At 43.9% G+C, this 25,429-nt stretch overlaps 1 protein-coding gene across 1 annotated transcript in view; it reads left to right on the top strand.

Moving 5' to 3' along the window:
* LOC119449588 (uncharacterized) overlaps nt 1-25,429 on the top strand; it is a 378,080-nt gene that overhangs the window by 269,657 nt on the left and 82,994 nt on the right. Inside the window, 11 exon segments of the mRNA XM_049665319.1 lie at nt 2,036-2,063; nt 3,349-3,478; nt 3,480-3,509; nt 6,527-6,625; nt 8,127-8,213; nt 9,984-10,070; nt 13,958-14,110; nt 15,490-15,555; nt 16,794-16,881; nt 19,440-19,780; nt 22,436-22,607. Coding sequence (XP_049521276.1) covers nt 3,389-3,478; nt 3,480-3,509; nt 6,527-6,625; nt 8,127-8,213; nt 9,984-10,070; nt 13,958-14,110; nt 15,490-15,555; nt 16,794-16,881; nt 19,440-19,780; nt 22,436-22,607 — 1,213 coding nt within the window. The 5' untranslated portion in view covers nt 2,036-2,063; nt 3,349-3,388.

The raw sequence follows: 25,429 nt of genomic DNA, 5'->3' as shown, positions 1-25,429 counted from the left end.
CTTCTTTGGCTGTTTGATCAGGGTGGGGTGCCTCTCCTGTCTTCCTAAGTTGTAACCGACTTTATATATATATATATATATATATATATATATATATATATATATATATATATATATAGTTGCGACGCGCGAAAGTATGCTGCGCGAGAAAATTCGCAGTGGAGTGCGATCGGAATCAGCGCTGAACGCGATTTCTTCTCGGTTGGATTAAAAAAAAATATATATTGCTTTCAAGTTGGGGGTGTGGCTCCTACATGGATTTATACGGGAAGAATCATCCTTCGTGTAATTATATTATGCTTCGCTATCAGTAATACTGCTTCGCCTTTCCGGCGAAACTGCATCCTCTTTTTTTCTTTCTTTTTTTTTTCTTTTTTTTTTATTATTCTGAGTCCTATACTCGCGGACAACTTTCTGTGGCAATGAAGGGGAAACTACGGAGGCAAAGCGCGCACAAATGAGAGCGCTTCTGAAAAGAGTTCCGCGTTTTAATCCACGTTGGTTTAGGCTGGGGAAGAGAAAACATAAGCAGTTTATTAGCAACAGTTAAATAAGACAGAACACACCAGTGAAAGTAAAAGTTTGCTCATTTGGCGGCTTTTCCCTTCCGCGTCTGGGCAAACGCTAAACCGTCGCACGTGGAAGCTGCGTCGATTCAGCGTCTGTTCCGAGCAACCAAAAGCACTGTCAAACGCTGACGGACTACTTGGCGCGGTAACACATGTGCAGAATCCACGCGCCTGCATCTTTCCCTTCATTGCCACAGAAAGTTGTCCGCGAGTATAGTAAAGCTCTGCTGCGCATGACCGCTGTTGATTCTGATTTCGAGTGAATCCGGCTTGGCCTCACTTCGGTTACTAAGTTAATTATATATATTTATGACCTTTGCATGCACGTTGCGATGTTTCCATCCCCAATAAATGTTATAAATTATTATAGTTTTTTTTCATGAGTCCCTAGCAATACCTACTGGAAAGGGAAGCAATGCTGAGACACACATCATTCACGTGCATTTCACACACAGTTGATAAAAGACTCTGCCGAAGGGGTCACTGAAGCAGGTATTTTTCAGTGTCAAAAAAGCGCGCAAAGCAATGTGTAGCGAGTTGAACATACAGCAACATATTCATTCTCTAGACATAGGCTACCCATATCATCAGAAATAATTGTGAGTTGGCTACGTCGTTCTCTTTAAAAATATGATAAATTTTGATCTGTGTACTCATTGAAATATAATGTGTCTGTGCATGGTGTTCACACAGGAAATAAAAATAACATGTTGAAGTGAAAAAATGCGGATGAGGTAGCCGCCGTTGGTGCTTCTAATGCGCTTGCTTTCCTATTGTCAGGATTGTCAGAAATAAAGCGAAAGTATGAATAAAAATCGTGGACGCGTCCGCGTCAACAATGATGCAGTTAGCTTTTAGCCACAATAACATTTCAAAGAAAAGGTAGAGGCAACGCAAAAGAAACCATAAATGATTTGGGTAACAAGACTCTGGTAATGACAGTTTAGGAGCAGGGGGGGGGGGGGGGAGCTTCGGCATCCCCCCCCCCCCCCCCGCGTAGTCGGCGCCTATGATAGGTATTATGCCTGTAGCCACAATCTTCTAACTCCCAGCGCTAGCATTGAGAAATATGAGAAAGCAAAGCGCGTGGAAATGCGCTGAGATCGAAACTGAAAGCCTAGAAAAAAAGTAATTTTTGCATTTCTTTGTCTAAAATTATACTCTCAAAATGTAAATTTGTGTTCTGCCCAAATATATTTATTTTTAAAGGCGCGTAATGTCACCTTTTTGTAATGTTGAAGCCACATGCGAAACTAAAGGCTGCGGCTATATTTGTACGCTCCAAAGAAACATGATCCGGATTTTGCTTGAGCATCGCTGTTTGCCCGCTGGACCCTCCGATATGCCGGGGAGTCCTGTGTGTTTTCACGCATGAATTCTCCGACACATATTGACATCCGTCTTTAGTACTTACGTTTTTGCTTTTCTTCAAGTCAAACTGACAGCGCCGCGGTCCTTGTGATATCTGCGCCGCGCCTAACCGGGCTCCAGTCGGTACGTAGGTCTCTGGTCAACATCGAGCAAAGTTTATGTGGCGTTACAAGTAATGTAGTTTTCAGATCAGACGATCTGCAGTGGGCCTGCCTCGCTATTATTTATTCCTTAAAATCGACCAATGTTATGCTCCTGATTTATCGGTTTCCTTGTTTGCTCTCAATATAGTGACCGGTATTAAAAACATACGACCAATACCAAGTGCTTTCGCGCGCGCTGCATTAATTTTTGGGCGTGCACTGTAGTCAATCGTGCATCGTGCTCGTTCTACACTTTAGGACCTACATGTTCTAAGATCGCAATGTTGAAGTCACCGGGATCTGGAGCTAGCGGAGGTAGTGCGGTTCTATTGTCCTTCCTGTGCATGCTGCCGTTGACTTGTGTCTGGTTTTGAAGAATTGCATCGTGCCCGCAGACATGTAATGTTTACGTAAGGCCATATTCCTCTCATTGGTTCAAGATTGAAATCGTTTCGTTTGTTCGCATCAGTGCATTTAAACTTGTACCGGTAAATGTGCACGTCAATGTTTTCGCAACTGTCACCTGTCATTCACATTTTAACACAGTGAATGTCGTTTATCATGCGGCGCCGTGCATGCCGCGAGTTATTTATAGTACCGCATTAAATACATGGTTAAGCATTACATTTAGAACTGAAGCACAACCGGAAGGTAGAGCGTTTACTGGGAAAAGGAGATGTGGGGCTGCATGTGTGTTTTCGTTGCTCATACATGCCCGAATATATGTGTGCACGTTTCACGGAATTGAATCGGCTGGTTGCGAATATACCATGTATAAAGATCTAAGTCACTGCATGCACTAAGATTCTATGTATTCCAACCAGTAACATTTACTTGTAGGGCAAAAAGGGTCACATTTAGCTGTCTCCGCAGTTGACTACAAGCCTAACATGAACATGTAAGCCGCATTATGTAAAAGACACAGGCTTTAAAGATCCAACATTGATTTTTGTGGTAGGAAGACCAGCCTTTTATTGTATGCAAGAGCCTGGGCACAATATGCAGAAGGAGCAGAAGTGCTCACAAAGAATGTGACGGTGATGTCAAGTGTGTGAAAGACAACCTTGGTAAAATATGTATCATGAGGTTGCCATTCCACAAATGTCCTTCGGGCAAGGACATATTTTAAGATTTATGGCATTTCTGTATAACCAAAAGTTAGTTTGGTCTTAGCTGGTGCTAGATATACCAAATTTGCACAAATCATAAAAGTTGATATTTATTGAAGTTGATGATTTTTACCGTATTTCCATGTGGTACTTCAGTTTCTGATGCAGGGCTGACGCTGGACCATCTCTACTAAACATGCAACGACGCAACACCGACCCTGATCAGGCCCGACGAAATGCAAGGGCAGACAGGGCATCTCCAAGCACTGCTTCTGTTGGCAGTGCAGTCATCTGCCAGTAAAAACACAAATCGTGCTGTAAGTTGTAGCTTTCTTCTTAATATTTTAAAGCGTTAGCTTTGCTTAGCTTGTCACACAATGCAAGCCATGGCGCTGTCTGTAGCGAGAGAGGCGAAACAATTGTGAGAAGGTGCTTCCATTGGTGGAAGCACACGTGACACCACATGCTCTTTCGCCAATGAGAGAAAAGTGTTCGTTCACGTGTGGCCGGAGCTCGGTTCCCTATAACATCCCGAGATGATGTTGGCCTTTCCGCATCACAGGCGGCGAAACCTGTCCATTGCACCTGCAGTGTCATGGAAGTATTGCTGCGCCACGGCCATGGCATCAGTACTGCCGGCAATTATAATGGTGATGGCATCACGACGATGGCATGACAGCAAATGGGTGACTACACAATGACAAAGATGACATGACAACAGCGACATGATTATGCAGTGACGAAGGAATCACGTTGATGGAATTAAGAAGGCAGCATGATGACAGTGGGATGATGATGGTTCGATGACAGCGTGACTATAATGTCATGAATGAATGCATGACGACAGCTGTATGATGATGCAATGGCAACTATGGCATCACAGCGGTGGAATGGTCATGATGAAATGGTGAAGACGGAATGACGAAGACGGCATGACAATAGTCCGGTGACAAAGCGGTAATGACGACGATGGAACAACCGTGACAGCATCAGGACGACGGTATGGCAACGAATGCATGACGACGATGGCATGACAATGGTGGCATAATCACAATAGAATGACGACAGCATGATTACGATGCAATGACAAATAAGAAATGTTGTTGATGGAACAACAAAGGTGGCATAACAACGATGGGATGACAATTCTGAAATTATGATATATAACGATGGCAGGGGGGGGGGGGGGATGGCTATGATGGCATCACAGCAAAGCAGTGGCAACAGCGGCATAATCACATTTGAATGACGGCAGCTTGTTTTAGTTTACAATGGAAAGACAAAGGAAGGAAGGACGAAGGCGGTATGACGGCAGTTGGTTGACCAAGCTGGAATGATGACGAAACGACTACGATGGCACCATGACAATGGTATAACAATGAACGCAAGAAGATGACTGTATGACAATGACGGTGGTGCCTCACTCAATGGATTGCTGCGCGCCCAGCTATGCGAGTGTATGCTGAGAAAACCAGTGAGCACTCGAGCATTGGAGTGGAGTGTAGTAGTTTCAGTGAGAACGCTATAAAACATCCTCTAAACTGAAATGTCACGCGACTCTAGCGTGACTAGCATTAAGTCATCTTTATCCCTCTCATCTTTTGAATCACGAAGAACCATAGCGATGCTTTTTCTGTTTCACAAAATACTAGTCCATAGCATGCGGCCGTCCACCCGGCTGCTCACTCGTCCATCTCGGCGTCTATAATCATCTCAGTTTCCAATGTATCTTTGGTCGAACCAATGCTTTTAATTCATCCGCGTTTCCACGTGCCATTCAGCATTGGAATAGCCTACCAAACGACATAGTTGACATTCTGGACCCTGTATCCTTCAAAGCACGCTTATGCATATTATTTCCATAATTCATCACAACTAGCCTTACTGAACACTTAAGTAATTACCTTTAGCGAAGTTGTATAGCTTTTGTTTGTTTGTTTGTTTTGTATTGGCGTTAACATTGTTAGAGACTTGTTTTTTCATCTTCACCAGCTACCATTTGTATAATTTCTTGGTACTCCTTTTTTCCTACTTCACACAGTCATTTTGTTTTATTTATCGTGTTATTTATATAGTTAGACAGTTGTTCTTTCATGTTTACCCGCTAACAATGTATAATTTCTTTGTACTCCTTTCTTTTTGCTAATTCCCTGTATCCTCCCCTCACACAATACTCTTTTGGGAACCTGTGAGGTAACTGAATAAAGCAGGACCTTCAGACACCCAAGTGGTTTAGTGGAGACCGGGAGCAAAACGCACACCAGCACCACAGTAAACGCTTAAACATTCACATTACGTGCTTCAAAAGGGCAGCCCTGCAAGAATAGTTTGACTTCTTCCACATGTATTCAGACTATTCAATGTGAAATCAGCATCATTTATAGGGTATTCAATCTCATTCTCTCGGTGAACAAGTCGTAGGTTGAAACAACAGTATGTTAAATAACTAACCCAAATGCCACATAATGCAGGCAAAGAGACGTTGCTGCAGAGAGCACCATTGTGGTATGAAAGCATGCTTTTAATTCTGGTACGCCTTATTATATCCAACTTCCATTCCTTCAACATTGGTAGTATATGAAAAATGTCTGAATTACCATAAGTTAAAATTGAAGCATCCATTTGAAATTTCCCAAAATTATCATATATGTACTAAGAAGTCCTGTTCCTGCTTTATGTGCAAGCAGACAATCTTGCGTGATTACGTTGTGGAGGAATATCATTAACACCTTAACCAAGGCCACTTGTAGCCTTTAGATCTTTTCATCCTTACTACTGCTATTTTCAATAAATTCAAACTATGGTGCGGTACAGATGCAATTAACACTATTTCATTAATTAGTGGCCTGCACAAATCCATAATGGCTGCAGTGTTAACGGCCATAGATCCAGTGTACCGGGCTTTTCACTGACTTTCTAAATTTATTTCCTAGCATTCCTTTTTAGCTGCTTGCTTAAAAGGACCATTTACCAACCTGCAAGGACACACATTCTTGCAGCACAATGGAAAGCTTACTATTGAATGTCTCCAACCTCACATTGGAAAATGTGAACATATGCAAATAACGGCAACTTAGGTAGCTGAGTGCAATAGCAATAATGCACCGTAAAAATGGGCCAGTGAGGCATTTATAGTAAGAAAAGTTGATGTGGTCATTAGTTGTGGGTAGCATTAGGCTTGCATGGGTTGCCAGCTGTTGCTAATCAACAGGACTCATTACTTGAACCTTGAACACAATCATAGGCAAAGTTGTGCATATGATCTAACACATAAAAAGTTGCATGAGCTTGAGAATGCAAGTGCTTTTTCATTTGGAATTCATCTCTTTTTCAGCATGACACTAGTGCCTTGACCAACAGATTGAAACACCTGGATGATTGCATGCGACAAGTGAGGAGCCTGATGAAAAACCTTGAGAAGTCTGAAGATCCTGTGAGTATGATCAGTTTTGTTACTTCTTTTTTCTTCATCATGGCAGAACAGCTTAACGCATGTTAATTTTTCATGGCACTATGATAGAACAATGGCTGAGTTGATCTGTTCACAAACTCTTGTAATGAATTCTGTCCTGTCTAGTGTCATTTCAAGAAAGGGCTCCATTCAGAAGTGCAGAAAATAACATGTTGAGCTAAGTTGTGAAGTCTTTTCTGCAGGTAGAGGTGTAGCATTAGCTGTAGTGTTAATGACACATGAGAACACTTGAAAAGCTGGGAGCATGCACAAGCTTACTGGCTTTAATCTGTTCACATTAAAAACTTGCCTGGCCTATACATTTCCAGATTATATATGTGCAGGTTATCTCTCTTGTTAAAGGGGTGTCTGTTGTGTTAGGATAAAGTTAGCAGCAACTCATTTCATTGACTTTTTGCTGAGCTGTAGAGTCAAGCCACTCTGAGATGAGATTCAAGGGACTTCAAAAGCAGCAAGCATGGCAGTGGTAATAGGATACAGCGATAAAATGTGCTTCCCTTTCCGATTGGCTTAGCTGTGCTTATAGCTTTTGCAGTACTTCATTTAATTACTCAGGTGCACTGTAGCAGTGCTTTGATTACTGTGGATTTGCATGTGTAAATTGAGGGGGAAAATTGTCATTCACTTGACCGTAGCATGAAACTAGAAAGCTTTGTAGCTTCATGCTACTTTCGTGTAAATTACAACTTTTTTCCTTCCGTGAATCTTCCTTCAACTTGCGCATTTTTGCAGAACTTCCCCGGCTGATATAATGTAATGATTCTATTCCAATGCTATTTCTTCTTGCTCTTCGTCCGTGGGTGAGCAACGCTCAGCCTATGTTATCGTCGGGATCAGGTGGCCGTGAACGGTGAATGATAGGAAAAGAATAGAATCAGGTGAAAAGAATCTTTACATTATACCAACCCTGGTGTGCCACGTGTGTACACATTAGTGACCAGGCTGTGGATTAGTGTTTCTTTTTCTTTTTTAAAACCAGGTTCGTGTGTTTATTTTACCAGAAGGCATTGAGAAACTAAGAGCAAAGCACATCACAGCCAACTTCTGCTCATTTGCCAGCAGTTAATTAAACCTGCCATTTAATCCCACTGTGTTCAAAAGTCCCAAGTGCTCATTACTTGTTAAGCATTACTCAGTTCAAGCAAGTTTTGTATGTCCTATTAGGGTTGAGTGAACTGAAGTGGCCTGTATCACTGCAGTGTTTGCGTAAAGTTCTCATTTTGTGCTATGTTTGGTGCAGATTAGCTAATTTTATCATAAGCAGAGCTGCACATCAAGGTTGAAAAATCATGTTGTTGCAAGTTTCACTGAGTCAGCACTTCTTATGTCCATCCTTTTCCGTTTCCGCTCTACAACTACTCTTAATAGTGACTTTCCTGTATACCAGTTTAAGTCGCGCTGTGTAAAATGCCTTTTGTGTATGTGTGTTTCTTTACTTTTGCTTTTGTTCCTGCAATTGCAGCGTGCTCAAGAAGAACTGTGTCGTTTGCAAAGGCTTCATAGTGACTTGGTGGACAAGTCTGCCTCAATGCAATCCCTTTTGGACCAGGTGTGGGGACACTTGAAACCAACACTTTGTGTGCTGTGTATGCCCAAAATAGCTGATTCTTAGTTTTGTGACTAACTGTACTACCATGATACATTGAACTACGAACACTGGAGCAGGTATTTGTCAGTACATTCAGTGCAGTCGGGCAATGAACTGTGAGCACGAGGATTTGTTGCCAACTTGCACATGTTTTCAAGAATTTCTCCGTGAATCAGCACTTCGAGTTGGCTTCAAAAGGTTGCAGAGGATGTATTTTATCTTTCATTGTCTGAGCTTATTAGTCTAGTGTGGGTGGGTGACATCAAGCAGAAATTTTGGAAAAATAGCAAGTTGCAGTGAGTATCTTTCCTGCGTGCATGAAATGCATGCATGCAGAAGACGAGGTAGTGGCTGGTTGAATAGTAGCCACCGCAGTGGCTCAATGGCTACAGTGTTCTATTGGCCCCGAGGGCCGCCACTGGGGATACCGGCGCTGCTATCGCTCTAACGTGGGAAGTGACATCATGGGACTGCCATTCGCAGACAACTCACCTTGCTGGCTGGGCAATTGGAGCCTTGATTGTAGGATTGTAGATAACATGTTTCATTCCCAAGGCAGCAATTTCTTTCCCACTCTTGCAGCATGGTTTACTGCTTAGTGCTGCAGTGCCGGGCGTATTCGACTGAGCCCAGTGCGAGTTATCACGCATACCCCAAAACTAAGCGTCAGCGAGATGTTTGGCTGGTAATGTTGCTGAAAACGAAATAATATGATGATTGGAAGAGTCGAGCAAGCGATGCATACAGTGCTTGTAGCGTGCTCGCTTGATATGACATCAGTCAAAATACCCTGCGCGACTTGCATGGGTGCTCACGGCAGAAGCACAGGTTTGAGGAGAAAAAAGTATAACTGGTTGAATGTCACATATTATTATAGACCGGTGATATATCATTGTCCTACAATAATTTTGGCAAAAGTGGCAAGCCGCATTCCCCACAAAAAATGCTGTGAACAGTACTGTTATACGGCAAAAGTGCATATAGCTTTTATGAAGGATCATGGGAACTCAATAACCATTATGAAAGCATCAGCTTGCTCTCTCGCTAAAAGCCTATACTGCCCTACACACCATGCTGGGATGTGCATGCTAGGTTGTCTTGCAGCTCACACACCACACATACAATGCAAGAGTCGAGTCGAGGCAGTCGAACATGCAAACACTCAGAATTAACCATGGCCAAACTGCTGAAGAAGCTGAACACTTCACAGCCGGTATCATGTGTTGTCGCTTCCTACATCATGGAAAGATTCCAGCAGATGGCGCCACGGAATGTCCTCGAGGCCAATAGCTGAGCACAAGGTTGTGGATTCAGTTCTCAGATGTGGTAGCTGCATTTTGGCCAGGGTAAATTGCAAGGACTTATGTACTACCTAAGATATAAACACATGATAAAAAGTCCAGATAGTCAAAAATTAATCCAATGTCGTAGCAGCCCATTGTGCAGCTTTGGTACATGGAACGTAATCATTCAATCACCTCATCGGTCGACCTGTCAAACTCATGCTTTGTTTCCAGCTTGTGTTATATATGTACCAAGGGCAGGTTGCTCCATTGTTCACATTTCTGTGTATCAGCGCTGTGATAGAGACTCTGTGGTGTGTGCCTGTGTTTGCAAGAAACATTTCATTTTTAGTGCATAAGCAGCCTGTTCAGTAGTTTATGAAATGCACCTTGCTTTTTCACCTGTTCATTCAGACGCATGCTTTTTCCCTTCCTGCCTAACATCTAGATGGCTCAGCAACAGTTACTGACACTTCACCAGATGCTGGATCAGCTGAACATTGAACATGCAAACACTGATGATCGCAAAGGAAGGGTATGAAACCTAGCTGCTGTATTTTTCTTATAGCAACTGTTCTCTGCACTTTGTAAGGATACACTTGTTGGTAATTATACTTGCATAAGGGCCACCCTTCCAGTTTTATTCCAAGGTCATTAGTGCAAATATTTTGACAAGAAACATGTTTGCTGATTGTACATGACTGTATTCAAAATGAGCCTGACAAAAGGTAAATTTTTATGTCCATGCTTTAGTTGTAGAGTTAGCCAGAAATTAATCCTAATGGCATGCAGTGACAAGCACAATATGATATGCATCACTATGTGTGTCCTTATTGACATCAGCATGTGAATAGTTAAGTGAAACTTTTACCTTAGGAGCTCCTCTCTAAATACATAGAATAGTAGAAGTCATCTTTGCTTGCTATACGCTGAACCAGTTTTGATAAGGTATGTTGGCACATAAAAGAGTCAGTGAAAATATGGCAAGCGTTCGAAACAGATTTTATAAGCCTTCATTATTTTTTTCAAAATTGCTGAAGATTGGAAGAATTCAAAAAAGAAATCAAAGTAAATTTGCAAATCTTTACTTTGCAATGAAGACAGATATTCAATACTCTTAATTGCATCAATAGATGACTTTAGAAAAGTTAGTGCCACCTGTGGCACTGCGCAGTAAAATGCTGTGCAACCACCTATTGATTGCAGTATCCTGTCCAACAATGTTTACAAGCCTTTCACACGTTTCGTGGGCAGATAACTTCTGAGATATTTCTCACAGAACGGAGGTTGTGTCGGCAAGTGTAGCCAAAGAGACTGCGAAAGAGAGCATCTGCCGCTGACCCCACACATTTCCATCCATAGGGCGAGCGTGAGCAGACAGCGTGAGACATTTTGTGTGCGTTCGGGAGCGGCGAACTCTGCCTGGGTCGTGTTGCCACGCCCACCCACAGAGACCAATCAGAGCATGCAGTATTGCGAGCGTCTCGATGGCGAGTTTTATAAGTGGACTTGTTGCAGCACCCCGCGGCTGCTGCAGTTTCTAGCTACGCAGTGCATGGCCTCCTAAACTAAAACTGACCCTAAAAGTTCCCCTAATGCCCTTGGCACCTTGCACGCTAATGCCTTAGCTTGAAATGTCTTGCACTGTCTGCGCACACTGTATCTATGCATGGAAATGTGTGGGGTCAGCAGCTGACACTTCTTTTGCGGGCTCTTCACTTCAGCTACACTACCACACAGCTTTCATTCTGTGAGTAATGTCTGAGAAGTTATCTGCCCTCGAAATGTGCGGAAGGCTTGCAAACTTTCAAACATTGTCAGACTCGCTGCTGCAATCAATAGAAATTGCGCAGCGTTTTGTGCTCTCGCGTGCTCTTAAAGATAAAAAGCACATTCAGAGGAACCTTATAAATGTTGCCAGTATACACCAAGGTGTATTTTTTAGCACGTGCTTGGAAGTGCCAGTGGCAGGCAACGTTTACCAAGCTGTCAGTGGCCCCCGGCAACTGTTCAAGATGCATTGAAAGACATGCATTCACAGATACCCATCTAAAATAACATTTTCGGTATTTTAACCGGAATGAGGCATAATATAGTGCAGGGGTTCTCAAGTACAGTCATCCCACGGAACCCTGCTAAGCTCCATAAAGTGCCAAGGAACCCCCCCCCAATTAACCGAATGTCGAGTTATCGAGGGTATCAAGAAAACAATAAACAAATACTTCACTACGTCATCACGCTTCTATTTACCCAATGAATCGTCAAATCTTGTTTCTATTTAGCACAAGACCAGTGCGGAAGCTGAAATTCTCTTCATCTCATGACTGATTAGCGCTAGCAGCGGCGAAGGCCTCGCGACATCCTTCGCGGCGCGCATTTTCATCTGAGACGCGCTTTGCACACCAACGGGCGCACATCTCGATTATTTTTTCGCCACTCAGCTGCTCGCCAACAAATTGTCTGTCCATCGCGATGTAGCTGGTGCTTTTTATCTTCGAGAGCTTTGCACTGAATCAAAGCGAAACAACCGCGGCCGCTATCGACGATCATGGACGGCGACTTTACGGTTCAGAAGGCAGGCGGCTGACACACGCACAAAGTCAAAACGAAACTACCGTTCGCTGCAAGAAGTGCGGACGAAACTGCGGCTGGTCGCTATCGACGCTGCCATGGGAGGCGACTGCGCAGTTGTGAAGGCACGCAGCCGACGCGCGCATCGAGTGAAAACGAAATTACTATTTGCCACAACCGCGGCGGACGAAACTGCGGTGGTTATCGACGCGATTAGAGATAGCGACTACGCACTTACGGAGGCACGTGGCTAGCCGCCAACGCGGTGTTGCGCGCGGCGATAAACGCAAGAATAAAGGCTTTAAAGGTTAGGCATGAAGCGCTTCGGCGTTGCTGTCAGTCACGTGCCGCTTACGATCGCCGCTGAGGACCACGGCGATGCGGACTACGCCGATTTGTTTCGGTTGGACGCTACGCCGTTCTTGCTCTTCTGCGGCGCGCATTTGCGGCGCTCCGCGCATTTTTTTTTTTTTTTTTCCCTCCAACGTATACGTCAGTGCGCACACTATCGGCACCGACCCATTGAAATAGGAGAAACGCGCATGGTGGTAAGCTACGGCCTCCGAGATTGAAGTGTGAAAGCTTAGGCGCGCTGCCCGTTCTCAGAGGATGGGTGGCTAAAAGCTGTTTGCGTATTTATTACGCAGTTCGCGCGTTGCTGTTACGCACTGTGATGTGCTTTTTGACACTCGGGCATGGGTAATGGAGGTTCTTTCGATCATGCGCACCTCGTGTTCACCTGTTTTAGACACTTGTCGAGAGCGGGACCAGGGAAAATTTATCAGTGGCTCGCGGAACCCCGAGCAGGGGCCTGCGGAACCCGTAGGTTCCGCGGAACCCACTTTGAGAACCCATGATTTATAGTGCATAACACACATGGCAACTGCCCCATGAGAAACCGAATCGCTTTAAATGCTATTGCTGCCGGAATCTTTCCGCGCATATGGACAGCTGAAATGCAACGAAGTAGTAGTGTACGTAGGACTTCATGTTCTGATGGTTTGTCACTGTCTTCTCAGCAGTGTGTCCTTTCGTGCATTTAGCAAGTGAAGGTTACGACTCGAGCTTTGCTGCGTATACCCCAGCAGGAAAAAAGTAGGTGCGGGAGCACGGATGCACTCGGTGCACCGACTGCGCGAAGACGTGATTGCTGCAGTACCTGCACTGCATTTTGTTGCCATTTGGGTCGCGCTTACTTTTGTTGTGCTGTAATCTGTTGTGCGATGTAGCTAAGACGGTAGAAGAAAGGGTTGACTCCAGTTAGATGAGGCACATTTTATGCAGGTGGCTGCAAGTAAAGCAGACGACAGAGCGCCTTCCCTCAAGATTCCCATAATTTCTTACCGGTGGCCACTTGAGGGCGCATGCCACTTTCTAATGTAGTCCATCGGCACATGCTAATAGGACGAAATTGCTACATTACACCCTGCTTTGAAATATGCAAACTTGTGAAAAGTATTTCTACAGAATGTCTGCTTTAGACATTCTGTTTAATACAGGTTACACAATTGTGATATCTATTTTGGCATAGAGTTGCAAAATATTTGACTTGGCACTTCACTATTTTATAAATCTACTACTAATTTTGGGCAATAATTTTCAATGTTTGAGGCCCGAAATCAAAACTTAATTTCCACCAAATGTCAGAAAAATACAAATCGACTATGAATACCTTGCTTAGAATATGAATCATAAAAATGTGATTTATTGCACTCATTCCTGTCTTTATTTGTTTTGTTTTTTCAACAACATTTTTGTTTATTAGGACACCAAAATAAAGCAGTTATGTGCACCTTGTTCATCAAGAGGTGTGTTTGGTTTGAGACTCAGTGGCCTTTCTTGTCCACACAGTTCAATGCCCTTGACCAGCGACAGCGCCACTTGAATGAACGCTTGTTAGAAACGGGAGGGCGTGAAGCTTCTCCGGCATCTGCATCTAGCGGCCTCGACAACTGCCTCAATTGTGATCCGACTGATGACCCACAGTATGCGCAGCTTCTACAAGTAAGAATGAACCTAGGGGTTGTTGCATATGCTATTAAAGCCTTAAATTATTAGCAGCTAGCACCACTAATTATTGCATTGGGCTGTAGCTTACTTTCATTTCCATTCTGTTTTAACCTCTCCAGTCATGAGTTGCAACCCGCCACTAGCAAAAATTTCATGACTTTCTCGTATAGAAAATTCAGCTTTGTGTTATTAATACGTACTGGTGGACACAGCTGGTTGTTGATGATATTTAGGTCAACATCGGTGTGTTTTCTGTCATACCAGCACATTTCAAGTACAAGTATATAGTTTGCATAAAGGCACAAGTAATAGTAATTGCAGATGATTCAACTTTAATCAGCTTTATGTTAAACCGTGTGGGAAGTTGGGAAATGATGGACAGGCTGCCTGCATCTTTTGTTCCTCTGTCCGCCCTGTCCTTGTGTATTGAGTTTCTCGCTTTCCATCTTCTCTACTGCTCAAACTATCGTTATAAATTGAATACTCTATTTTAAATATACGTGTGTCATCACTGGAAGTACTGCTGGCTTTCTCATTATTTCTCAGCCATTATGTTTTTGTATTTGAAAAATTCTAACAGGAAGTGTTAAGTACTTCAGGGTGTTCTTTGTAATCGTGAGTTATGTACAACAAAATTTTCATTTTTTTTTTTTTTTTCAATATCATCCAGCATGCAAACGAATCTGACCTTGTTTATGTAGATACCAATGCAATAATCTCCTGCATCATTACATAGAGACACCTAGGCTAAAATTTCACTTCACGCCCTTAATGTTCCACAGTGCCTTGAAATAGAACGGGAGTCTTCCTTTTTCAAACAAAACATGCTTCAAGTAAGACATGGTGCAGCAGACTCGTGTAGCACTGATTCAGTGGAACATAGTATGTGCATCCATGAGCAGGTTGCATGTTGCCACTTAGAACATTGTCTTTGCACTTGCTTCTGTTGTAAAGCGGGGTGTAACTGCATTTCATTTACAAAGGTTGGCATGTATATATGCTGCATTCATTCATACATTTGTTAGCCCTCTCCCCCCTTATTTTTTGCTGCCACTATCTGGAAATATACTAAACAAGTAAGGCAAGCCTTATGAAATTTGTCTGGTTGTGACTGATTTCTGTGTGCTGGAATGGTTGGTTGCATTCATTAGCAGTGGAAAAAAAAAAGTGAGAGAGAGATCAAGGCAGGTGAACTGACTGGGTTTAGAAGAAAGTGATGACAGCTGTCAGATATGCGGTCAATATGAGAAAGGTATGACTGATGACTGATCACGGTGTAAGTGCATTAAAGAAGCACTTCGTGCTTTATGCATACATATGGAAATGTATGCAAAAATGTATGCATTTTTTTGCTCTTCTCTTTGCTCATTTAGGATGAGAAGGAAAGTTTGATGGAGCAGAATGTAGTGATAAGAAAGATTATAGAATCTCAGAAAAAGGTAAGGACCTTTTTATCTGATGCATCTCCATGCTTTGGCACTTTCCAAATTCCAGGGTGCTATCATCTAGCAGTGTGTTGCTTTTTGCACATACTTGGTTTTAGCGAATTTTTTTGCTATAGTTGGAACTGATGTTGCTAGAAACAGGATATCACACTTCACTAAGCTGTTCCACTTATGTCCTTTATGTAATATGATTAACTGGGGAAAATTTTTAATGTTTCCCATCTTCAATCATAAAGCATGTCCTCCATACTTGCAGCTTCTTATGTCGGTGTCTGGTATGCATATCACACCAATGTCATTGCGGCGTCTATAACATTCTATAGATTCTGTATGAACAGGTACTAAAGTTTATAGAATTGCTAGTGAATCAAACAATGTTGCACAACCAGTACGTTCAGGCTTTATGATTAAAGTGTAGCTGTCTGCACTGCCAATATCGACATGCTTAACTACATACCAAGTGACCTAATGCTACAAACCACTTTTCAGGCTAAAACATTTTGATAAGCCATGTATTCATATATGTGAGCTGATAAAATTGCAATAAATGGTATGTTAAGAAAATGCACTTATACATTATTGGAACCTCTGAGTATGTTTTTTACAAGTAAACATTTAAACCATTGGTCAAAGACATGCACCATGCATAAATGGTAGTATTTAGCTTATTAAAAAAATAGATATATAAGAAAGCCGAGTTGTAATATTGTGATCAACAACCTCCAAATTGTAAAACAACATGATTCTGGATCATGATATTACAACTCGGCTTTCTTCTACAACTAAAAAATAATAATATTAAGCTAAATAATATGATTTATGTGTGTTGCACGTCTTTGACCATAAACTTAAATGTCTGCAGCTATGTTTAGTTTGTGATAAACAGTGAAAAGTGTGTGGAATGGTTTCATTTATTTGGTGGAAAACAACAAAGGACACAAATGTTTTGGAAAATGTATGTTGTATCCAGGGGCATTTCAAAGGTAGCATCTTGTCGGGGGCCCCCATAAAAATGAATAGTGAATTATGGAGCAAGGGTCTCACTGCACACTCAAGTTTATAATTGTAAAAGCAGTGCTGGCATATCTCAAGGAGGAGATCAGCCAGTGGTTGTAGCCCAATGTCGTGTACAAAACTTGGTTGAAACATTATGTTCTTTGAGCTGTTCCGTATTGTATGTCTTATGTCGCAAACGCTTCACAGAATGAGATTCTTTTTGCTTCTTTTTATAGCTTTCAGCACTACGAGAGCAGCATGACATAATCAGGAGTGTTCAGAAGAAAGCAGAAAATAAACTGGCTGAGGCAAAAGCTTTCCAAGGTAAGTTACTGTACTTATACAGCCTCTGTATTTTCGCTAATATTTTCATTGAAAGTGTGTTAGTGTGAAACTTTCTCATGCCCACCGCATGTAGATTGTACATTTGAAAAAGCATAAATTATGTTTGTTCTATCGCATGTGTCACAAAATGTCACAGGCTTACGCAGCATACACAGCACAGATACAGCGTAAGCTGGAGAAGGGGCTCCATAGGAGACCATAGTAAACTTCTTAAGATGATAACTGCAAATGCTGAGTATACGGAAAGTAGTGTTTTAATTTGCACACATTTTGGAGGACGAACTGAGCTGCCCGCCCGACGACGACGGCAAGCTGCGGCTTGTGCTGCTCTCTGCACAGTGGTCTACAGAACTCGATGTCGCCTGGTTGCAGCCATGCACATAGCTCTTTGATTCGCTTCTTCAGCAACGGTTTGTGCGAGGAGGCGCCATAACATGTCCCAAAGAGTAAGCACAGGTATCGAGGCTAGGCGGCGCACGTCACATTCCCTGACACATGGCATGTGACACGTGACACGTCGTGACACCTAGTGGAATACAGTGCAACTGCAATGCAAAGTGTGCACGTATCGATGCTACGTGGTGCGCATCTCACATCGCCTTACTCCTTGCACGCTAGGACACCTATATAGAGCATGTTTATGTAGCAGCTAGCAAGCGCTAGTGTGGCGCAGTGGTAGAGTAGCTGACTCCCACGCAGAGGGCGCGGGCTTAATCCCAGCGGGAACTGGTTTTTTTTTTTTCTCATTCCTGGCAATAGCTCTGCAACGGACAACATCGCCAACCAAAACGGCTGTTGTATTGAGCACATAACAGTTTACGCTGTAAAAAATTCTGTTGCAAAATATGCATTGTTGAAATCACAGGCATGAACACACACTTTCCTTCAGTTGTGAGGCCCCAAGAACCTGATTTTGAACTATAGAAACAACATACGTTTATGCACGCTGCTTAGTTATGTGAACTTGTGGGACAGTGTTTCACAATGAAATTGAGTCAGTACAGTCAAACATAAGAAAAATCAGGCAGTCCGGAAAAACGAATGCATGCTTCTTACTGCCCCCAAGGGCTCAAATCGCCACAGACACGTTCAAAATAGCTGTGAAGGCCTGCCAGTGCACTTATTAGGCATATCATAGCTCGTACTGTGATAGGGGACAGCGGGTGCACACGTGTATAATTAAGGAATACATACCGAGTCCCGTGACAATTGCCCTTTTCCACTCTTGACATGCTTCACCGCAATACTTCACGTATGGTTCAACTTCGGGCTGTCCAGAGGGCCTGCGAGAGGGCGGAGGGCCATGGTCTTCCGGTCCCTGCATGGGAGCGGCCCGTGACTGCTACCGACTCCCCCTGAAAGGGGGCGTCCAAACGCAGTTCCTCAGGACCTGAATAAAAGTTCTTTGTCTGTCTGCTTCACTGCCTAACACTGCTGTACTGAGGCGAAGCTAACTTTCGGGAACAGGCCTAATGCATCGCGCCGAGCTTTCTGTGTTTCCAAGACATTGGCGAGGATTACAAAGGCAGTGTCGGCGCCATTCTTACAGCGGCGAATTGTTTCAATGAAAAACACAGCACCAAACAGAAAGAAGCTTGGTAGCGAACTCCAAAGTAGGTAGGCCTAGCGTTGCTGCGGTAGTGGCTACGGCCGCCAGTGGATGGGCATGCGAGAGCACCGGTTCGAGGAGGCGAGATAATCAAAATGGTGACGGTGGCGGCTACATTAATGCCGTTTCAAATCTGCGGTCATGGCAAAAAGTCCGGAAGAATCCAGCCGGTGAAGGTTTTTTGCGTCCAAAATTTCAGACGTTTTTTATACATCAACTCTATAGGTACGTGGCGGTGCCGTGAAGGCGTCTGAATTATCAGGCATGTCCGAAAAATGGTCGTCCGGAAAATCAGCCGTTGACTCTATTTCTTCTGTCACGTCTCTTTTTTTCTTCCTTGTTCCAGCCACGTTGTTTTACGAAATGAAAGTGCTTGAACTCAATATTACGCCTCAACTTTCTTCTAGAATTTTATTCGTAAGTTCTTACATTGTTAAGCCCTTATGCTTCAACCACCAGAAGTGTTTTAGTAAACTGTGAAATTTGACACTGAAATATTGACACCTTGCTTTTACAAAATGTGAGCATGCATGTGAGTTTGAGGGAGTGAGACTGCATGCGTGTGTGCACTTTTTCTGTAGGAATCAGACAATGTGCGCCTACTGCGAGCAAGCTACACTATCAGTCGCGGTGGCGAAGTGAGCACAGAAGCTTCACTTCGTACCACCAATGTGAAGATATCGTCGACACGGCAGGAAACCATAATTTTGGTCATCAACTTCACTGAATTCAATAATATAATTTCTTTCTCTCATTGGAATTAGTTTTTTCTGATTGCCTGATAATTCGAAAAATTTTACAACCCCTTCAGCATCTGAAAAAGTTTGCATACAGAAAGAAAATTTTCATATGAGGTCGAATTTCAATAGAACAAAATTTCGATAAACGAAGTAAAGTGCAGATTTGATTGACTTTGCTCACTTTACAGACCAGCTGGCTGCTAGCCATCCAGATTTGAGTGTGTGGGTGAGCGAGATGCAGCGTGAAACTGCTGCCGGGACATTGCCGATGCCTCCAACGTCAGCGCTGCGGGAATCGAAGCGGGCCGCTCCATCTCGACGCTCGCACCATGGTGCATCTGCACCTCCCGGTGATGTCGCCTCACATGGTGATGGCAATTGGAACTGGTCTGCTGATTCAGCTGCGGATGGTGCTTCGGCTGAGGTTCTTATTGGTGCCACAGGCGGCCACCCGGCTGGTGATGCAGAATTTGAAGAGTTAGAGCGACGGGTGCAGCAACTGCAAAGCATGTTCGCTCAGCAAGACAAGGTGGGTGCCTTTTATAGCAATTAAGCCCGAAACACACTAGCGGCAAGCTTCCCCCAACAGCGTGCCCTTCATTGGCGCTGTCATGTGGCAAGCAGCAACACAACACGCTGGCCACACCTACTCTCATTTTGCCAGTGCAAGAGTTACTTGAGAGGACTTCAGTTCTTGAGTGGTCTTGGTTCGCTCACACACGTGCAAGATTATGTGTGCTTTTGCTGTCTGCACACCGTCGTCCGTATTGGCTTTCCAACTCTCCACATGTGCCTGTCTATGACAACGCCCATGCAAGGAGCTGATTATTGCTTTGCTTGAATGACAGTGGAAAAAATTTCATTTGAACCAATATTTGCTCGATGGCAGAAACGGCCGAGAAACAGTAATCTGCCAGCGCCAAGCGGCAACGTGCCATGTCACTAGTGTGTTCATACCTTTAGACTAGCTGGTTTAACCCTTTCTAGCCGGTTATCATAGTAACAGCTGCTTAGTAAGACTTGGGGTGCACACACTAAGGCAACACATCAGTGCAACTTACGCATGTTTTCTTTCCAAGTCCCACAAGATTGCAAAGTTGAAGGTCACCACAAGTGGAGTCATGTTGGCTTTGACGGGCCTAAGTTGTACATATACAGCAATAGGATATATACAGCTAGTTGGTACATGTTTTAGGGGCAAGCAGCGCTGAACACTGGCCCAGAACAAAGGGAGTAGGATGCTACGCTGACTGCCAACTGAAAGGTTTATTACATGGAAAGTCGCCTGTCACGCAATAAACCTTTCAGTTGGTAGTTAGTGCATTGTCTTATGTCCTCTTGTTCTGTGATCCATATGTGGGGCTGTTTGTCCTGAAAGTCATGTCCACTTAGCAGAAATTATACAGACTGCATGACACTAGCATCTTTTTTTTAGACATCGATCCTTAAAATGTGTTGCAAAATATCTTGGAAATCCAATCAGCAGTTTCCAAAATGTGTTTAATCTAGTAGTTCAGGACAATCTTAACTGGAACACCAATGCGTTTTATAAGCAGGTGTTTACTACCCATATCTCGAAAGTGGTGCTAGTCTCTGGATTTCTGCTGAGCATACACAACTTCACTGCTGCTCAGCTTCAATTTTGCAATTGAAACCTGTGCCCTAAAATGAATAATAAGGAATTTAATCAGTGAGTGTTTTGAATTACAGCTACTTTGACATTACTATTTTTCATGCTGGTAATTTCCGTCTCATCTAGAAATTTACTTGTAAAGGCGGAGTAGTGCTGTCCTCGACAGCCCTGCTCTGTACAGCATAGCACTGCTAAAATAAATTTGTTCGACAAGAAGCATAAAAATAGGGTATATACAGCAAATGTGACACGTGTATGTGACATGTGATGAATATTTATTTATATATTTATTCAATACTGCGGACTCAAGGTCCAAGCAAGGTGGACAATACAAATACACAAACAAAGTAACAAAAATACAGCTGCAAAAGAACAACAATGATGCAGGCTCAAAAATGTTACTTTGCAGTCTGATCACTTGCTTCAGTTAGGCAATTCCATTCATGAATGGTCCTTGGGAAAAGAAAAACTTAAACAGATCAGTGCGAGCAAAATATGGCGTTAGTGCGTTTTGTCGGTGTTGTCGGCTGGCCCTGCTACTTAAAGGGGCCCTGAACCACTTTTTATCGAACTGCAGAAAGGCATTTGAAGTGAAAATAGGCTATTTCAGAAATACTTTGTCGCAAAAAGTACTTCAATGCGTTCAGCAGAAGCAGAGTTATTGGAAATCAAACACGAACTCTGCTGTGCTCCTGTTCCTTCTTCAATGCCTTGCACTGCAGAAGCTACAACCCTCCGCCTTCGAAATGTCACTGTGGCGCGCAGTTCAAATTTCATTTTATGATGTTAAAATAGATGCCATGACTTCTGATTTTGGTGCCTATGACGCGCTAAATGTTAGCCAAACACGGTTGTCCTCAGCGAGCCGCAGTACGCTTAGCCAGTGGACTCGTAGCAGCACCTCGCAGCTGCCGCAGTGTAGTCGACCGTAGTGACCAATACCAGCCGCGTATGGGAATGTGCTTTATTGCGAAATAAAGCACCCAGAAAAGAGTGACGATCATGGCTTCTGTTGGAACAAGAGCGTTTGAGAGAAAGGGGCCTTCGCGCTTTGCTTGCGAGCTCCATGCACCGTGTACGACAGCAAATCTTGACTGAGATATTCACAGCAACGTACGCTACCCGCAGACTATGTTATTTCACCAAGCCCGAGGGGTGGTTCAGAGTCCCTTTAAGGTTAACATATACGGGGATAGATCTAGAGCTAGATTGTTATTCAAAAGTTAGGAAAGAAATTCTAATCTAAATTTTTGTCTTCGTGCGTGTAATAGTGGTATGCTGCTAGCTCACATTAAATTAGAGGGTGGAAATTTGCTAGATATAATCCTTTACAGCCTTTCTCTGTATACGTGAGGTGACTGTGAGTGTTACGTTTAGTATAAGGGTCCCATATAATGCATGCATATTCTAGTTTTGGTTGCACAAGAGCAGTGTAGAAGAGGAGTTTAGCATTAGTGGGAGCAGTTTTCCGCAGATGTGACACAGGTCTCCTCCTCAAAACATGCGACAAATGTTATGCCTTACTCCCTGTGATGGCTTCATGGCATGCAGTTTGGTATTGCTGACTTGGAGAGCGCCGTGGTGGATGGCGAGTGTGCCGATCTGCAAACCAGTCAGATAAATGAAAACATTCAGGCTCTGCAAGAACAGAAATCTCAGGTGGATCGGCTTCTCCGTGAACTGACCACGCTGCAGACGGAGGCCTCGAGGCTTGGCATCCAAGGTAAGCATATTCTCTGCATAATCTCTGCCATAAACGTGGCCCGAACTTTGTAATGCAATCACTTCCATTCATGTGACTTTCACATTTTGTCAGTCATACCAGCAGAAGCAGGTGGGATGAAAGTCTTCCATGGGCAGGCACACTTATCAATTAGTTCCGTGCCTATTTGTTAGGCTTGTGCAAATATACGATATTTTCAAATATATGACCGAATATTATGGTATTCAATATTCAATTTGGCTCGAATTTCAGTACAGTAGAACCCCGCTGTTACGTTCCCGGGTGCTGCGTTTTCCCGGCTGTTACGTCGTTTTCGGCCGGTCCCGGCACAGCTCCCATAGAACCCAATGCATTGGTAACCCCGCTGTTACGTCGCAACTGTGGGACCGTTCCCGCATCATACGTTGCGAACTGCCACACCGCGCCGGCCCGAGCGGCCATTTTGACTTTTCATGTCGCTTGGCTTGGTTGCTTGACGATGGCATTGGCCGCCCAAAGTGCTGGGGGCGACATTTATTACGTATTTTCGGTTTCCGCCAGCAAAAGTATGGCCTTTGATATCCGCTTTTGCTATCTAAAGATGGTGTCTATGACGCGTTGCGGCCCTAAAATTGGTTTTGGCTCATAGATGTTCCGTATAAAGTCCAAGGGCGATAACGCCGTCGCCACGCGCCGTATGCTTTCTTTCGCGCGCGAGACGCAGTCGTCGGCTTCCCTCGCACGCTTTCACTCGCACATACAGCATACGTCGCCGCGCGCCGTATGCTGTATGTGCGAGTGAAAGCGTGCGAGGGAAGCCGCGCGGCCGTATGCTGAATGTGCGAGTGAAAGCGTGCGAGGGGAGCCGACGACCGCGTCTCGCGCGCGAAAGAAAAGCAGAGAGGAAGCGCGCCTCCTTCCGTTGCGCTCGAGGCACCAGCGAGGGAGCGAGGGGGGGGGGGGGTAGCGGGCAGCGTTGTGCTCTGGCATCATACTGCGCGGCGGCGCGCGCGCGGTCCCGCGGGCCCTATCTTGAAAGCGATCTGCGTGGGGGTAGATTCTACGCAGTGTAGGTGCGTCGGCGGCTCGTGGCTTTGTGCGTGCTGCGTGTTCTCGGCGCTCAGTTAGGGTTGAAGCGATAGACAACAGCACGAAGGTCACTTCGCTCGCTTCTGCAGCGGCGCTTAACTGCGCGTGTCCGCGCTCATCGAGTGTGATGTGTTCATGTTTGCCTGTGGGTGCTGACACTATGTTTGTTAATTAGTTAATAACCGAATGTTTACAAGTTTATACAGACGATAAAACTACTATTCTTACTTTGTATAGCTCACCGCAATCGATACTTCGGCTGTCGGGCGAAACTACTTTTTGTCGCACGTAAGAATTAAAATAATATTGTGTGCAGTTCAACACTACTCCCATTTCTCAATTTTTCCTGTTTCCTGGCTCTTGCGTTTCCCGGATCTTACGTTTTTTTTTTTTACGGTCCCGTGAAAAACGTAACAGCGGGGTTCTACTGTACTTAAAATTTTTGAAGTATTCGAAACAAACGAGTATGAATATATTTCCACATATAAACTGCACCCTAAATTAGAATACCTCGCGAAAAAGAAAATTCCACTGGTATCGCTCGTGGGAGTAACTGCATAGAAGCTTAAATCTTCGTAAAAACAGTCTCCACTCGTTCACGTCTTATCTTCAGCCAGTGGCTCTCCCCACCTCTTCGATGATGCTGATAATCTTCAGTTTCTGCTACACCATAAAGGACTGCCGGTCGAGCGCAGCTCATCAAAATCCGCGTTAAGTGGGATATTCTTAGGTGACCTCTTTTAGAAATATGTTTCACTTCCGCAAAGTTTTGTGGGTCTGTGTGCTTTTGCTCTGTGCGAAGATGGTGAGCTTGGCACAGCGCCAGAAATGCTGTAGGCCGTATACGCGAACCTGTCCAGTGCCGAGTCACGCAAGGTCTTGCGAAAGTGAAACTATCTCTGAAAATTATCGCCTGAGAATACGGCCCCTGGTTCGCCGATGCCGCGTGCACTATTTGCTAACTAGTAGCCAAAACGCAAAATGACGGCCCAAAAATAGGAGAAAAATGGGCAACCATTAACGAGGTGAAAAAGAGCTTCAACACACACGGGTGGGGTTCCATAGGAGATAATGAAACTGAATGGCGGAGAGCTTTGCCGTAAAGGTGTGGCTTCACGTTAAGGCGAAATTCGTACTGCTTTAAAGCCACACCTGAATGTAAAATTAGCATAAAACTCGGGCCCTAATTTTACCGTTAAAATTTCAAAATTTTTGATGCAGGTTATATGCTCAAAAATATGTAATTTAAGATGTGTAATCATCAGTTTGGATTTCTGTGAGCAAATCACATCGCATGGCTTCATAGCCAAGAAAAATAAAAGACAAATTTGTCAGTTGCCTACTGATTTTCGTACCTTTGCTCGTGCTCTGCTAAATTCTTTGGACATGATCTGCTTGATCCGCTTGTGATATCATTAGAAATGGTGGCTGTGTAGATAGTGCCATTAAGGTTTTACTCCGTACTCTCGATTTTGCTGGCGAGATGGTTTTTTGGTCTGCCGAAAGCCGTATGGTCGCTGCTAATATATTTGTGTCGACGCGGCACTAAACCATAACTTTGGTTTCAACATGCACCCGGGGAAGCAGCACTGGTTAGGCCTAACAGCCAAGGCAGGTGCAGCGGTGGGCGGCAAACCGTTGCAGGAAATTTACCACTCATCGGTGATTGGGCCAGAGAGCATGCACACGGGGTAGATTGAGGACCTCATAAGTGGCATGTGTGCCTACCAAGAAGTGAACGGCTTAAGCTCGTG

Source organism: Dermacentor silvarum, chromosome 4 (assembly GCF_013339745.2).
Source record: "Dermacentor silvarum isolate Dsil-2018 chromosome 4, BIME_Dsil_1.4, whole genome shotgun sequence".
In the NCBI taxonomy this organism is placed as follows: domain Eukaryota; kingdom Metazoa; phylum Arthropoda; class Arachnida; order Ixodida; family Ixodidae; genus Dermacentor; species Dermacentor silvarum.
This window is presented reverse-complemented; position numbering and strand designations above follow the sequence as displayed.